Source organism: Acanthochromis polyacanthus, chromosome 8 (assembly GCF_021347895.1).
Source record: "Acanthochromis polyacanthus isolate Apoly-LR-REF ecotype Palm Island chromosome 8, KAUST_Apoly_ChrSc, whole genome shotgun sequence".
In the NCBI taxonomy this organism is placed as follows: domain Eukaryota; kingdom Metazoa; phylum Chordata; class Actinopteri; family Pomacentridae; genus Acanthochromis; species Acanthochromis polyacanthus.
In genome coordinates this window covers 13,366,799-13,384,428 of record NC_067120.1, presented here as the reverse complement: position 1 = coordinate 13,384,428, position 17,630 = coordinate 13,366,799, and the positions used below count along the sequence as shown (strand labels likewise).

At 40.4% G+C, this 17,630-nt stretch overlaps 1 protein-coding gene across 2 annotated transcripts; it reads right to left on the bottom strand.

Annotated features, from left to right (window-relative positions):
- Positions 1–3,332: 3,332 nt before the first annotated feature.
- Positions 3,333–17,231, bottom strand: LOC110950333 (CD81 antigen). 2 transcript variants are annotated; one of them, XM_022192873.2, is made up of 8 exons: positions 17,109–17,231; positions 14,583–14,697; positions 6,684–6,781; positions 6,496–6,570; positions 6,194–6,307; positions 5,956–6,054; positions 4,254–4,337; positions 3,333–4,160 (listed from the first exon to the last, which is right to left on the bottom strand). In XM_022192873.2, exons 1-8 carry the CDS (start codon positions 17,160–17,162, stop codon positions 4,095–4,097), a joined length of 705 nt encoding a protein of 234 aa, XP_022048565.1. In that variant the 5' UTR covers positions 17,163–17,231; the 3' UTR covers positions 3,333–4,094. The 2 variants fall into 2 exon arrangements, with proteins under 2 accessions (XP_022048565.1, XP_022048564.1); XM_022192872.2 differs by lacking the exon at positions 17,109–17,231 and adding an exon at positions 16,366–16,655.
- Between the last annotated feature and the right edge of the window lie 399 nt (positions 17,232–17,630).

Here is a 17,630-nt window from a genome sequence, read left to right as displayed (position 1 = left end):
GCATGACAAGAATCCAAAACAGAAAGCCATAGTGGAGAGTTTTCTGTCTGAGGAAGTGAAATATTCTCAACCGTCCGAGTCAATCACATCATCTCAATACACAAAACCTGAAATAAGAGGAAGTTCTTTGACTTTGTGTGTATCTGTCCAGTTATTTTTTTAATCCCTGCATTTTGGGCACAATGTATTTAAATGATTAGAACTCACACACAACTCTTTCAAAACTGGAAATACTGGAATAAAAAGTGAGGCTTGGCACTTTGAAGCAGTTCTCATTAATTTGCTCAAATGTGAATGTTTGAAATCAGAGAGGCTGAAGGACAAAAACTAAATGTGTGACTGTCCAAATACTGGTGGTCTGGACTTTACATTGTGTCAGAATGAGACAAATTCTCCTCAGAATGAGTCGTTTTGATACTTTAAGTACATTTAGCTGTTAGTACATGCATATATTTACAGATTAAACTGTGACTTTGTTACTTCACTTAGTATGTCATCCACGTGTGCAGACAGGAGTCTTCAGTCAGAGGATTTAGGATTTTGTCTAAATAGGAGTCTTACAATTTAAATACTATTTAATGCTGTCAGTATGTGTCAGTATTTTACAGGATTATAAACTAGTTCTGCAGTTAACATGGAGTTGGTGCAGCGAAGTGAGAAAAGTCCCTCCTTTTTCTACTTGTTTCCTGTGTTTTATTGATTTTGGCGTCACCTCCTCATTGTTTGGGTCCCACAGACACTCAGCTATATGTACGGAAATAACCCTGACTGAAAAATCTGCCGTGTTTTCTTTATCTTTTCATTTGATCTTTATAAAATCATGTATCCCCTCTCCTTTTGTCTTACACATTTAATGAGACTTACGACATGCAGAACTGTGTGTGTGGAGGTATTCTTACTATGCACAAACAAGTAGAACTTTCTGTTTGTTTTCCAGATAGTAATTCACATTCTTATAAACATGCAGTACGATGGCTTACATAATGAAGTCACTGATGTTTGGACTTAGTTCAGCCTCAAACAGGTCTGAATCCGTTTGGTTGCTGCTCTGTGTCACAGTTGTAAATGAAGTCATGCTTCTTTTTCCTCATCATCAGTTAAAATGGACTGAAGGAATCCTCATTCAATCTGAAAAAGTCATTAAGCATCATCCAGATGAAACAATGTTCAGTGTGGTTTTGAGCTGCTGACAGGACCTGGGGTCTGCAGACGACAAACAACTCCAGGGGAAGGCTGCAGCATTGTTATCTAGCTGGACACAGGATAAGGAAGTGTGACTGATGCCAAAATAAATACAGAAAGTGTGGATGATTTTTTCCAGGTCAGACACACAGACGGAGATGTTCTACGGACTTTGACACAGAAAACTGATTTGAGCTCAAGGCTGACTGAATCTGATTTGTTTGCCAAACTTCAGCGCTGAATTGAACTCGCCTCCGGCCCACGTGTGATTAATGGCTGCTGATTGCACCCATATGTGGTTACTGAACATCTGATATGTGGCAGTAAAAGCCTCCACTCTCCTGGTTTCAGGCTTCCCGCAAGATTTGGGAACCTGGCTGGGGGATTTGCTCCCATTTAACCACAAGAGCATTAGTGAGGTGAGGCACTGATGTTGGCTGATAAGGCCCTCCAGTTCAACACATTGTGCTCAGGAGCATTGTCTTGCTACAACAGGAAAGGCGGCTTCCTGAAATTCTTCCCACCACGCTGAGCGTAAGAGGCTGTTGTCTAAATATCTAAATATCATTGTATGCTGTAGCTTTAAGGTTTCCCTCAGCTGGAGCCGAGGGGCAAAGCATGAACAACACCCAAAACCAAACCAGGTGTGCTGGCAGGACTCTAAATCTTACTGCTCTGTTTTAACCTATAAGAATCTGCTCAGTAAAATTAAACAATAACAAAGAACATAATAAAACTAAAAAAGATTTATTTCGAGATTAACAAAATGTCTGTTGTGCTAATCATATCTCCTCAAAAATACCAATAAGAGTTTTGCGCTGGGAGACATCCGGAGTGAGATTTAAACTCCGTCACACGTGACATCATTGCATAAGTGGCATGTCCTCTGATGAGAAAGTACACCTGTTGGCAGAACAAACATGTGCACTGGGTGTGTCCGTCGCCACACCGCCAGAAATACAAGTCAGATTAGTTTCTGCTGTGCTGTTTATTGTGCTGAGTGAGCAAAGAGCTGCACTCATAACACAGTGCCTCCCTGTGGTGAGTCACAGCAAACACTGAAGCCTGTGAGCCTTTAACTCTTGTGACCCATCATGAGTGATCTGAAGGAATAGGAAGAGCTGATAAGGCAAGCAAATACCGGTTATGGTCCTTTATTCATAATAATCTGACAAATAAGTCTTTATGTGAGGATCTGGATTACTGTGACTGAGGATTTGGACTTGAATCTATTACTGAAAATGTGCAAAGTTGCAGGATTTGTCTAATCAACTACTTGGATCATCTTTTTAGCTGAGTGGGAGGAATTTGATGAGTCTTATGGGTGGGTTCTAGGCAACAAATCTGAAGCAATTAAGGATTCTAATACACAAAATATGTTGACTGACTTTTCTGGATCTGCTTCTTATTTTCTTCTAAAATACTCTGTTTTGCCTCTTTAGGGTTGTAAAATGATTCCTTTTATATAATATGAAAAGAGGAAATCTCTCTCTGATTGAACTGATCACAAGTTAACCCTCCTGTTGTCTTCATTTGCAGGCACCATTGTTTCCTTGGCTGAAAAAAAATCCAAAAATTCAGCAACAAAAATTCCCTAAATTTCTGAAAATTTGCAAAACCTTCAGGAAGAAAATTTTAATAATTCCTCAAAAGTTTCCCTGAAAAGTTTTACTTAAAAAAAAATCCCTCAAATTTGGCAAGAAAATTCTTGGAAATGTGTTTTTTAAAATGACTACAAATCTTCCAAAAAAATCCTAAAAATATCTAAAGTGATTACATCTATATCAGTAAAACTTTTAATATTTTCTTTAAGAACATTCACATAAAAATCAACCAAAATCCAGCGAAATTCGCTGGATTTTGGTTGATTTTTTTGTGAATGTTCTTAAGAAACATTTTTAACATTTCTTTTTTTCCACCAAAGAATGTTCAAAGATTTCCCTAAAAATGTTGAAAATGTGGACATCAGAAGTTTCCTGTGAAAATTCCTTTTTTCCCTCCACATTTTCAAACTTTAAAACGGGTCAATTTTGACCCAAAGGACGACACAAGGGTTAAAGACTTGGAGCTCCCTGTATGAGGCAAACTTGCTTCATCTTGTGGATCACCAACAAAAAAAAAAAAAAAAAAAACGATGGAAATGAATAACATAAGAGTGGTGGCATAATTTATTAGCATTATTAAAACAGGTTGAGTGAGAAGACTCCTTGTACTTAAGGAGTGGTGTTTCACGAGTTAACAAAGACAGCAGGAGATGGTTCATCAGGCACAAAGAATAGACACACGGAGGATTTTCCAGTCTCCTAAATGCACCGTGAGGCTTCTGGAGGAGCTTAGATTAAGAAACACAGCTTTATCCTCCTCTCATCTTTGCAGGGAGGAGCTCAGACGCAAGAAAGAGAGTCGAGTCAGGGAACGCTTTCGCAGAACAAAAGGTACCCAGAGTCAACTAAAAAAAAAAAAAAAAACTCCTCCTCCTGATAATTATTAGAGTAAGACACTGAAACCCTGTGGCTTAAATAACACTGTCACACTGCAACGACATGCAACATAAACAACCAACCAGGGAATACGTGGAATCTCCTAAAGGTTATTAACATATCACAAGTATATGTACAATTTATACATCCATAAAAACAGCATTAATTACTGACAGAGACACAGCTTACTGCACGTATAAAAGATTCCTAAGAAGTGTTGTATGATAAATAAAAATAAAAAACTGCTAGAAGCTAAATTATTGCCTAAAAAGGAATGATTAGCAGTACTATTTTTAAAAAAAATGTATCTTCTAATCTAAAATAAATGGAGAAACATCCATCTCGTGCTAAAAGCTTGAAGAAGAGGAGCCGATGCATAGAAACACATAATAAAATAATTCCACTATAAGCTGATTGCTGTTCGTTGGACTTCTAGTAGACTCCAGGACTGTTACGGATCCCACAACAGAGCACCATGGTGAAGATCATCTCAAAGATCTGAAGGGGAAAAAGCGAAAGAGAAGCATATTCAGTATGTCTGCATTGCGGCGCTGTTGTGACGGCTGATGAAAATCAGCGTGCGACGCTCACCATGATGACAGCGACCACCAACGCAGCCAGGCCGATGAGGTAGAGCTTCTCGGAGAACAGCTCGATCAGTTTGTCGTGGCAGCTCTAAAGGAGACAGAGGCAGACATGAGGACGCTGAGCCGTGACGGACGAGTTTGTGCCGCAATGGATCGTATGTAATCGAGAGCTGGTCTGCTGTCAAAACACGGTGCGGAATATCTGCTGCCCCTGACCGCACATTTCTGAATAATTAATTATGTAATATGACATCTGATAGCAACATAAATACAAGCTGCAAATGTAAAAGGATAAAAGTATTTATCACGGTAAGTACGTCAATACAGGACAGTACCGTGCCTAGACTTATGGGTAATAAAGCACCTCAGGCAGGGTGCTGTTGCATCTCCTGCTGTTCAGAGTGCTAAATATACATCGTGTAGGAAAAATAAAATTATGATAGTTTGGAGGTTACATATGAGCTCTGGTCAAAGTAGCTGTATTTTAATTTGAGTAAATACTCTAGCTGAACAACAAACAACACTAGCAATGGCTGAAAACAGCAAATTAACTCAGAATTGTATCTCTGCCATATTACCTCACACAAATACTAAACTTAAAGGACCAAAGTGTCGGATTTAGCGGAATCTAAGAGTGATGCTGCAGATTGTGAGAAACTCAGTATCGCTAATTCACCGCTGCTGAGGAAGACTGATATGACTTCAACATGAAAAATGTGAAAGGCCCTTTCTGAAGCCATTGTTTGGATATTTACATGGTGAGCTTTGTGGAAGAGGCAATCCTCAGAACTCCCTCCTCAGGCCCCTGTCATAAGTATTATCGCCCCCCACTGGTCAGAGTATGTGTACTGTAATATGTATTACAAATCTGATAATATGTCAAAATTATTAATCATTAATATATTCATTTATATGAGTGATTTTTCAATAAATCCAAACTTCAAGGGACAATTATGAGCTCTGAAACTCTTTCTATTACATTCAACTGCAGTTATGTAAAACCTGTGTAAAATCAGATTTAAAAGTTGCAAATTCTGGTGTAGCCAAGTAACACAAGTCTAATAACAAAAGTACTATTAGATTAACATCGTTTCCATGTGTAGTCATTTGGGAGTTTTGCTTTGTTGTACCAAGAAAGCATCAGAAAACAGACGTACAGCGGTGCCCTTAATGCTGCACGGCTGTCAGAACAAACTCCTAAACGAGGATTTTTTACATTTAATATGAGAGAAGATTGTGGTAGATTGATAAGATGAAATGGATGAGAGTGTGTGAAGCTTTATGTTCTTTCAGGAGGAAGGTCTGTGGTTAGAGCCTTCTTAGTGGAGAACATGAAGGCCTCTTTTCAGACTGAATAAACCACAGGGATTTACAGTTACAGCTGATTATACACTAATGGAAGCATAATTATGAATACGATATTCTGACTGCATGTAAACAACACATCACATAACTGTAACATGTTTAGATGCTGTAACTGATCAAACCATTTCTAAAAGGATAAAGGCTGATGTCAAGCTCAAGTAGCACTTTCATAAAACTTGAAATTGATATTTTAACTACTTTCTGAAGTCACTTGTCACTAAAACACATTTTTGATGTCAAACGAAGCCAATAAAAATATCTCTCGTCAGGCACTGGGGCCAAAATCTAAACAGCCCACTCCTGAGTGTTTGTTATGAATGTTATGGAGAACTTGTATATACTTGAGATCTCAGGAAATCTTCTGCAGTCTTTGTAGGACACAAGGTGCTGGTGACTTGTGTGAAGAGAGGGGTGTCATCTCCTTTACCACAGCAGTCGAGCTGAAGACGAAACCAAAAGCAGGAAAATGAGGTCTTTAACTCAGTAACATACAAAATAAAAATATATTTCTATCCCTTAAACAATAAAAATAAACAACTGCTCTGTTCTAATGGCTCATCCTTTCCTAGAGTGACGTACCGTTCTGTGGAAAACATCCAGCACCTTGATGGCAGAGTCTTTGCTGGGAGACCCTGAGACGTCCACGGCCTTGATGTACGCCGAGTCATAGAAATTGATTAACTCTTTGGAGATCTGTGGATAATCAGGAAGGGGGCGAATTGTTTGAGATACACAGCAAACAAACACAAGAGGTGTACTGGAGCAGATGTGCGACATCAATGCAAACATCAAACATGCAGTGAGGTGTGTGTGTGTGTGTGTGTGTGTGTGTGTGTGTGTGTGTGTGTGTGTGTGTGTGTGTGTGTGTGTGTGTGTCTTACAGTGTCCTTGTTCATGAAACCCCAGATTGCTGCAGCGACTTCACAGGCAAAGAGGACGACCAAGAAGAAGAAGAACTGCAGAAAAAATATTTTAGGATATTTTTTTAAACCTCAAAGGCTCCTTAAGATGAAAAGAAATAAATCAATTTATGTGGAAAGAGAGTTTCAGGGAGCAGTTCGATACTCACCGTCCCCAGCAGGCACTGAGATTCCTGAATGGCACCGTAACATCCCACGAAGCCCACAAGCATCATCACAGCTCCGACAGCTATCAGTATGTACACACCTGTGAACACGGAGAGAGTCGGAAACTGTCCGTCAAACACAGCAGCTCCAGAAAATGTGGTTCACCATGACAACACTGTGTCCTCAGCACCGCTAGGGGGCAGCGCTGGCAGTGCTGTAAGTGATCCAGTCTGTTGGTAATAGGTTTCCTGCACGTTTCTGCTGCTTTCTCAGTAAGATGACAGGACACTATTAACATCCTGAAGATAACAGCTCCTGGATCCTGTGTGAGAGAGGCGGAGGTGACTCCACACAGCTGCCAGGCAAGGAAATGACTGGACACCCCCAACTCCTAAATACCCTCAATGCACTGACCCCTGACCTCGATCGCCATCCTTCCCCAGGAAACAGTAGCATCATGTGAACACACAGCACCCACCCACATAGATATGAAAAAATTATACTGAGAGTGTGATCAATGCGTTTTTCTTAAAAAATAAAGTTATTTTTGGCCATTATTCATGGTGATAACGAAAGCTCTCCTTTCACTCTTTATTTTATTTGGCAAACAGAAGCATGCAGCAGCCTCCAATGAGTCCACTGCTGGAAAAAGTCAATGAATGGCAATAAAGCTCCAGTTACAGCAGAGGCCTGGTGTTATGTTTTCTGCAGCTTAAAGGGAAATGCACTTCAAAAATCTCTAATGCACTCGCACTAAGAAAAGTCAAAGTAGTCATACTGGATAGTATTCTATAATATGGTAAATTTACTAATGTGTGATAATATGGAAGATGCTGCAAATGTAAAATGTAAATACTTGATTTAGTGTTAGTAGGGACCAACTAATGTGTTTTTTCAGGGCTGATACAATATTAATGATTAGCAATTAAGCAGACCAGTAACTGATATACATTTGTAGAAAAAATTAAAATCATAACAAAATTAATCCAATCCCCAAGAGAAAACTGTTGAAATGCCTTGTGTATTTACATCTTAAATAAATTCACTTAAAAAATTTTTTTCTACATTTAGAGAGGCAGCTGCATCAGAAGTTAAACTCTGCATTTTTAAATTAATGTATTTGTATCATGAATTATTAAAGAAAAATCTGAAAAATGCTAAGTATGAGATTCGATAATCAGCCAGGCTGATAATCAGTCGACTCCTAATTGTTACTGCAGCTTCTGTATTTATATTTCAAAAACTCTGAATATTATTAGTATTGCACAAAAAATGTTTCTCTTCAGAGTAACTTAAATGATTTCTACTGCACAGTATTTATTTCACTACACAAAAGACTACAGAGGAGCAGAAGTACAGAGCAACATCAAGTGTAAAATATTCAAATAAGTGCTGTACTTCATTAACCTCCTAAGACCCAAGCTTTGGTTTGGTTTGTATTTTAGTTTTTTTCTACTTACTTGGGATAAGGAGTAACCAATAAATATAATAACTGGATAATATCTAATATCTGATTATTATGTTTATTACATTTACATTATATATATATACTTTTTTTTTACAAGATTTACATTGTTATTACTATTATTATTATTAGTAGTAGTAGAAGCAGTAATATTAGCATTATTATTAGTATTAACAATATGCCCTTTTGGGAAAAAAAAATCAGAAAACAAAAACATATCCACATATATGGATGGCAGGTCTTAAGAGGTTAAATGTACTTAGTTATTTTCCCCCACATTTATAGATAGTTGTAGCTAAATGGCAGCACTTTGAGGTTTCTGATAAATGTGCATATCCTATAGAAGCAGGTCAAAAACACTAATTCCTGCAATCGGGTCCTTTTCTGTTTACTTCAGAGGGATCACAGGAAGGGCTGCTGCAGCAGAGATTAGAGGCTCTGTGGCTGCACTCGGACAGAAACTATCTGCGTAAATAAATATTTAAAGGACAAAATTTTTGTTTGTTTGATAATAACCTGTGGAATTCTATCCATCCACATTTGAACTATAACCATAAACTGCAACACTAAAACTCCTTACAAGTACAATCCTAGATTTGTTTTGTACTTTATAGTTAAACTTAAAAACCCTTCAAAGACTGATGTCAACGTTTTTACTGCACTAGTTAGTTCTCTATTATGGCAATGACTTTTATTTCAGAGCAGATATTTACATAATTGCCAAAACACAAGATAAATGTATGACATGCAATGAATGATTGCACAATAAACCAGCTTTTCAGTAATTTTTTCCATTTCTGACACCTTATAAAAAAGCTAATCAGGGTTCCTTATGACGTTTCAGACATAATCTGTTAGCGGTTGGAGATTTCCCCCTTAAACTTCTCACATTGTTTCATTTAGAGAAGCATTCGAGACCCCAGAGGCCAGATTATTTCGCAAAGCAATGAAGATTAGAACAGTGAAAAGACAAATCAAAAATATGAATAAAGTAAAAATAGCCATTTTGTATAGAACCTTTCAAAAACAAAGTAAATCCAATGAAAAAATCAAATCCAAACAAACAAATAGGACCCCGGACTTGTAAAATAAACTTGATAAAATAGCTAAGTCAGATCTTATACAGCACATTTAAGGCAACAGTCATTGCATCAAAGCGCATTCCAGTAAAAAAGGTTATGACTGACGTTAAGAAAGTAGCCTTACAGCTGAAATATTAGCCTAATTGAGTAATTTAGATAATAGGAATAATTAAAAACTGCCAAAAATGATATAAAATAGTACTTTACATGACTATAATACATATTAAATCTACAGTGTTACTTCAAGAACTCACAACTCTTAACAGAAAAGTTGTTGTGCGTTGAGGAATAATTATAAAAAACACCCTAACTAATGTAATAATATAGCGAAGGCCTTATGGCATTAGAAATGACTGAACTTGGACTAACTAACATAAATATTATGACCTGACCCTACAGCATGATTATTTATGGAGGTTAATCTACAGAGCTTAGAGGTAAAGTTTCCACCCTACAAAACTATGCATGAAACATGGATATACAAATCTGTGCCACGGCTCTTCTCACCCCATTAATCACCACAACCTTTAAAGGGAAGTCGACTCTGCAGCACTAAACTAGATGTAACAAAGTGTGGTGGTGCTTTTACTTCAGTAAAATACACGAATACGTCATCTGCCATTGCTTTCAGAGAGACAGTCTGAGAACAGTCTTTTTCTGGGTTGTCTATTCCTGCACACACACGCAAACAAAGCCCACAGAGGCTCTAACGTAGCCTGACAGAGGAGTCTGAAAGAGACGGACAGTAAAAGACTCTGACTCTGTTGCTGCTGCCGTCCTCCAACACCTCACGCTGTACCTCATTTATCACACACAGCCATTCCCCATCCTTACATCTACACTCTCTCTGTCTGCGCTCCACACCTCCCCCTTCTCTTTCAGGACCTGATGTTTTTGTTGTACTGAGAAACGGCTACCAGGGCCAGTAACCCGGCAATGCGGCAAAGCAGGCATTATTTCCACTGCCTTCCATTACTATGACAACACCCTTTGAGGTCTGAAGGCTATTGAGACTTTAAGGGAGACAGGCAATTTTATACCCCCGGGGAAGTTCATTTATTTCTTGTCTGCCAGTGTAATCTCCAGAGGGGGCGAAAAAAGGAGGTGAAGACCAGCTAAAAGCCCCGCTTGCACTTTTCCCTCTGCTTCTCATCCAGTATTTAAAAAGAAAAATGCCAGGAGCAGTGACGCCATGTCCGCGCTGTCGGAGCCTGACACCAGTAAACTGAGATGAACCCAGTCCTACTGTATGCTGGAGGATAAAAGATGAGAATTAATCATTAAAAAAGCCCCACATCATGACATTTCCTCGTGTAAGAGAAAGACAACGGAACAAAAAGGAGCCCAAAAGACATGAACTGCATCTTTGACTGTCTCCCTGCAGTGTGGCAATGTTAGCCTCAAAATCATTCACAATTCAGAAATAACTCAAGCATCACTAGTTTGAATGAACACTTCCACATTTCGGGTAAAAAACTGGTGCTGGGAGACCGTTAGCTTAGTTCAGTGGTGGAATGTAACTAAGTATATTTACATAAGTACTGGACTTAGGTACGAATTCGACCTCCTTGCACTTTACTTGAGTCTTTTCTGTTCATGACACTTTCTTCTTTACAGCCCACTACATCTCATAGGGAAATACTTCACTGCAATTAAAATTTCTCAGCTCAAAACACTTATAAAGTACATTTTGTAATAAATGAATCTACAATTCAACTAAAAAGATTAGTTAATTAATCAGTGAGTCAAATGACAGATCATTGTGGCAGCAATTCTTAGCATTTTTAGAATGTATACAAACTAAACCCGCAGTTGTTTAATGGGAAAAAAATCGAAAACACAGGCGATGGCTTAGTGGTGCGCCGCTGAAGCCGGCATTGCTTTAGCGTTGGTTTAGCGGTAGCGAGCGGTAGCGAGCGTTGGTTTAGCGGTAGCGAGCGTTGGTTTAGCGGTAGCGAGCGTTGGTATAGCGGCGTTCTGCACATGCGGGCGTTGGCTCGGCGGGGGTATAAAGTTGGTTTAGCGGCATACCGCTTGTGACTACGGAGCTGAACGGATCGTTTTGATACAAGTTCTGATAGATTTTTGATAGAAGTCGATAGTTGAAGTTCATCATGCCATGGCATGTTCAGGCCTTCTCAGTATCCACTGTCTGACCCACACAACTCTGTCTCTCCTTCTTCTCTCTCTTCTCCTTCTGTCAACAGCTTGTTGCAATCTGAGGAGGTTCTGATTCTGCTGCTGGACTAGTGCACCAATCATAGCAAGTCTCTCAGCATCCATGGTGATACAGTTTTACTGTAACTTTGAGCAATTTCGATATAGATGAGGTCTGAACTCAACGGCAGCTCGATTCCAAATGTGCTCCTGGTCCATTTCTCCCCGTATTTATAGCCAAATTCTGGTCCCGCTCCGACACCTCTATACCAACGCCAAACCAAAGTTCATCGCCGCCATGGATCGCTGCTTCAACGCCCGACACCATTCCAGCAACCCCGTGTCCGCTCGTAAAACGCTTACAACCGCTCCACTGAAGTTTGTGCAACGTTTAATCGCCGCCCGGGCAACGCTGGCGAAGCAGCAGTGGTCCAGCATTCAAGATTTCTGCGTTGGCCTAGCAGACCCAAGCGTCCACGAACTTGCGTCTCGCGGTGCCAAACTTTGACTGGGCGTTGGTGGAGCGGGGGTGAACTTTGCCGGGGCGGAAAATTGCCCCCTCCTCACTGCTCGCAATATTTTGTGCAGCTCAAAACTTTCGGAGCAGTACGAGGGCCCCTCCAGAAACATCAGCGGTGGCCGAGCGTATACGGCGTTGCTTTAACGGGGGCCAACTTCTGTTAAACGGTGGTGAACGGTTACGAGCGGTGATGAATTTTTTTCACCGTTCAAGGAACGCTCCAGCAAAGTTCGGGCGGTGTGACCGGGCCTTAAGTAAAAGATGTGAATATTTCCTCCACCACATGAGGACTAAAAACATGAGGAAGCACTCAGAAGGTTACAATATCCACAAACCAGCACCTCGACAGCTCAATAATTAACACGTGATGTGATTAAGTTTGTCTAACTGTACAAAATCATCTTTACACACAACAGTTTGTGAGCTTTAGAGGTGTTAGGAGAAAAACAAAGTGTTTCCGCTGTTAATTAATCATTAACTGTTATCTAAATTAAATCATCGGAGAAGTTTATGGAGGCATTGTCTCTTTGGTGGAAGTGCCGTCTATAAATACACAGCTGGAATGTGTCAGGGAGCCGCAAATAGATGCAGTTTCCTTGTATTTTCTTAGAAGCTTGTGTTATGTTAACATGTAAATGAAAAAAATACACCTGGAAATCAACTATGAACTATAGATGCAAGATAAAGTGGAGTAAGAAGTGAAGCATTTGTCAGTAAATGTGCTTTGTGACTTTCTGCCCCTGATAGCAGTCTGGTGGTTCCACTCTCATACAGTAAATGGCTTTTAAGTATGAAGCTGGAGACAGAAACCTGTTATTAGCATAAAGACAATTAGCTTTTTCAGAACCATGTGTTAACTGGTGAGCTTTAAATGTGTTTATGGACAACTTTTGTAGACAAAACCAGCATAAATGTTTCCCCCTGTTTTCAGTCTGAATGCTAAGCTAAGCTAATTATCTCCTGTTTGCGATTTCACATTTATCCTACAAACATGAGAGTTGTATCAATCGTCTCATGTAAGCAAGTACATCTATAATCGCATGTTCCAGAAATGTTGCACTACATATTACACTGTGAGGAGCTGCAGCACCGACCAGACCAGACGACTGACAAACTGCCACCAATAATGATTTCAGGCACCGCTGCAGAGGTAGGAGCATGTGTATTTTCAGTCTTACATAAATACCACTTTGGTGAGCCAGCATGCTAAAAACATCCACGCCAAACTCTAATTTGAGGGATAATGTGCAGATGTACAAGCTTATTTGAATTATGCAAGGGCGTATGTTCAAGGGAGGGGGAAAAAAAGAAATGTTCCCTTGATCTCGCCTGGGTGGGCCTCTCTTGCCGCCCTGCCTTTAAAATCACGAGTGTGCCTTTCCTCTATAAAAAGCATGGGCTCGCCTTTGCTCTGTATACTTACTGAGGAGTAAGTATGGGAGAGCAGCTGAAGCCCAAATGTAAATTAATGGGCTCACAAGAGTTCACCACCACAACAAACCCAGATGATGGACCTTTGAAACGTTTAAATCATATCATGTATTGTAGGTTTTAGGGCCAATCTGTGGATGGCTGAGGGCACATGATGATAACTTATGACTCCAGTTCATGTCCTGGGCACAACCTGAGACGCATAAACCCGCTTCTGTGATTTGGATGAAACTACGAGAGCTCTGTGAGGATACACTGAGACCTCGCCGCACAGAATTAGTGCAAAACTCCTGACAATTCCTGAGGATCAAACACTTTAAAGTGTGAGCGACAGAAGGCACATGACGGCTTTATTTGTGCACCGTGCTCACAGACCGGGGCCGCATGTGTCTCAACATCTGTCTGAAGCATCTGGACGCTCTCCTCAAAGATCCCTCAAAGCTGGGATTTTTTGTTGCAAACGTGTATATTTATCAGATTTAGAGATCATCTCCTACAGCGTGTGGACATCAGTGAGAGAACGACAGCAGAGTAATAACACTGAGGTGTAAACTCTGACTGTGCATCTCGTAAGTCATGTGGCGGATTTACGCAGGTCCTGTTTCCTGGTCATTTCTTAGAGAATCACTGGACGATGCGCTTGCTATTTCTGGACATAACTCACAGCTGAGTGTGAAAGAGTTAACTTTCATTGCTCTGTTAACGGTGAACTTTTCAACATGTGGAGAAATGAGGACAGAAACACCAAAAAGTAAGAAAGAAAGAAAGAAAAATGTCTGAAGAAAGGCAAAAGGTGGGACACAAGACGACCACTGAGAGACTTACAAGAGGTGGATAAAAGGACTTTTAAAAAATATAGCCTTCAAGTAAATACTTATTTTGTCACAGCTACAATCCATCTTTGCTAAAGAAGGTGGTCGACATTTATGATATTTTTTGAGTGTGTTCTTTGTCATATTTTGTTCTGTTGTAGGATACTGCCAATAAGAGGCTACCACACTAGGTCATTTCCCATTTGAAGCTTTGAAAACTAGTGAAACAATCATGACAATTTTCCATCTACAGTTTTCAAAAACTGAATGTTTGATTAAAAATGATGATGGTGATGTCACTTGACTGAATAATCTACTTTAGCTAATGACCAACTCAAAAAAGCAGATTTACATTAGTTCTGTGTGGGGAACTAATGACTGTTTTTGTGTAATTCATAACCTGGCTTCAGAGGCAGGTTTTGGTGTCTACTCACTGATATAGAAGGTGCCCGGTGCCTGGTGGCCTTCAAACTGAAGAATGAGGAGGTTGCTGGTTTGACTGTCATGACGAAGCCACAGAGCCACTCCTAAGATCACACCTCCAGCCAGCTGTCCCAAAGAGAAAGAAGCTTTTAATTATTCTCTCTCCAGTTTCTTCACTTTGATGAAACCTGTAGGAAGATCAGAGCCACTGAGGTGTCTGAAATGTTTGCATGAATATCAAAACAGGTCGGCAGTCATCAATTTTTAAGATGTTTTTTGTTTAAAAAAGGCCTATCAGGAGTTTTATTTTTTTTTTAACATAAAAGCAAGAGAAAAATGTTACATCTCGCGGAGCACAAAGCCTGACTTTCCTAAGATCAAATCAGTGTCTGGACCTTCCTGCTGATCTCTGTCTCTCTGTCTAGCTCTGCTGTGAGGCACTGACCTGTCCACGGTCCTCTGAGAGAAGAGAGGACATCCTGACACCTCGGTGACCTGCGACACAGACCACGTCCTCACAGCAGTGTTTAGAGCGAGCTCATCAACCTTACTGTTCAACTTTATCTCCCTGATTTCTCCTCTATTATGTTTCTGATAAAGCAGAAAACCCCCTACGAGTGTTCTCATGTAAAAGCTGATAAAGCGCAAGCATCAGATGTAGTTGCACGTTATTGTTCACATGCCAATCTCAATGTTTATATCGAGATATCTGCACTTTTTTTTGCCCTGGCTGCACTCCATTGTTCTCAGAGTAACAGGAAACAGAATCCTTGACGTGAAAAATAGCAAAACGAGGAAGAGAGGGCTTAGAGTTTTCACAATGACAGGCGAAGCAGCAAAAACAACAGAGGAAGCAGTCAATCAAATGCAGTGTGTCCAGGATATGGTGAGTATGTGCTCACCTAAAAAAGGCGGCGGTTCTTTACAGACAAATTACATAGAAATTCACAAGCCGCTGATCAATTCTGCAAGGCCAAGCAGCGAACCACATAAAGTGAATGACACATGTGCAGGAAGTCTGAGGGGATGTGATGAAGCATAGAAGCCATACCGCTCCATTAGACTACTGCCTAATGCCTCTTAGTACTGAAGAAACAGAAAATAGGACAGACTTGAGAAGAGTTCAGTTTACATTCTGAATTACAATAAATTCATACTAATAAACTGCACCATCAGAAGTGGTGAACATGAGGTTCAAATTCAGCATATGCTTCAGTCTGACCATGTAGAAACAAAGGAAATGTGAGGGGGAAACAGCTTCACCCTCCCCCTCAAAAAACTCAGTTCAACGTGTTTTTAGGTGCTTTTAAAAAGCAAAGAACCATCCAGCAGTGAGGAAAAGTTTCCTTTTTGAAAATAGCCACAGAAATCAGAGCTTTTTTGTCTGGAGTTAATTCAATGGAACGGTGGATCTGAAGCAGAAGTAATCTACAGAAGATTAAAAAAAGCACAATCCCAGTGAGAAGCATGGGGAAGCCCACCCAGCCTCCAGACACCTTCCTCTGAGAAAGTAGTGCTGATGAAGGGAAAGAGCTTTTTGAAACTCCAGCCTGACCAAGGTTTTGTGAGCCTTGGCTGTGTGGATGAACGTTGCCCTCCTCTCTCAGACAGAGCAGCATGATTAATACAGCAGAGCAGGGCGGGAAGCAGCTCCAGGGTTATATCATTTATGAACTTTAAGCTCTGTGTGAATGCGCAGCTGTTCATCAGACAAAAGAAAGGTGAGAAATGTTAAAGAGAATAGAAAGAGGGTAGATTCAGAACCAACTTAAGAGTAAAATATGTTGAACTCACCCAGAAAATAAAATTAAAGAAGAATAACATATATTTTATGCATTTCGTGCAGCCCGCAACAGCCATGTTCTTGTCAGCTCGTCCTTTTCTTCGCAAATCAGTCTGTGAGACAAGTCTACCTCCCGGGATCACACAGGCTCTGCCGAAGGACTCAATTCATTCAGACCAGTTGGAGTATAAGCGTCTATACAGCAAACTCCTCCTTTATAATCAAGAGTGAAAACTGAGACGGAGAACTGCCCACCAGCAGAGGAGGAGAGGGAACAGGGAGCTCCTCATCCAAAAGATATATGTGGGAAATGTGGCAGAGCCCAGGGCCAAGAAAGGAAGAAAAGTCATCTTTAAAATAAAAAATCTGCAATAAGCAACACTAAATGTAGTAATACAACATCATGTTTTCTATATATTTTCTGCCTCACGTGAAAAAAATGTGTAAAATAAATAGTAAATCTGACGATGTTTACAAATCCATTCATCCTGGATACGGATGAACACCAAAAACTACACGTTCCTTACATCATTGACCAACTACTTCCAGTTTTATACGTTTTTTTCTTGTACATTATTGACACACGAATGCAGGAGACAAACTTCTTCGCAACTGCGCCCTCTGCTGACACATCAAACCCAGGTAGAGGCCTCATTGGCTAATTATTACCCAGATCGAGTGGAGCACGCACAGAGTTGCGCACATATTAAACTCTCTCAGCTCTTTGTATTGAAAACATTTCTGCGTGTCGCACCTGTAGATCGTCTACAGCCATAGTGCACTCCGACTTCTTCCATCCGTGAATCATGAAGCCATAAGAATTTCATCGCAGTGTTTTTAATGTGATGGGCGGATCTGCGCGTTCATGTCTCCAGAGTCGCACCTTCTCCAACCAGCTGTGCGTAAAGATGATGAGTTCCCCCCTCCACCTCTGACTCCTCCAGCTGTGCCATAACCCTCCGACCGAAAGACAGAGACACACACAGAGAGAGAGGGCGAGAATCAAATATTAGGCAGCCGTGACTATTTCAACAGCTTTAATTGGGGGGATTTGACAACGTTTTTTAAACAAATGCAGGGTCCTCCACTGGGCATGCTCCATCTGATCCGAGAGAGGAGCTGGACTGAATAACAGACAGTTTGGGCGTTTTTTTGAGGAGGTTTTGTCGCCCTCTCATTTCAGATTTTTCTTTGTTGAATGATAATAACAGCGCAAGGAAGAAGATCTGCCCTCCCTTCAGACAGAGTGGGGATGTGCTCCTCTCAGCTATGCGTG

Coding starts and splice junctions, on each gene's coding strand:
- LOC110950333 (XM_022192872.2), bottom strand. CDS start 16,431: ATGGCTGTTGCGGGCTGCACGAAATGCATAAAATATATGTTATTCTTC. Junction 6,055..6,193: donor TGGATGTTTTCCACAGAACG/GTACGTCACTCT, acceptor TTTCGTCTTCAG/CTCGACTGCTGTGGTAAAGG. Junction 4,161..4,253: donor TGGTGGTCGCTGTCATCATG/GTGAGCGTCGCA, acceptor TTTCCCCTTCAG/ATCTTTGAGATGATCTTCAC.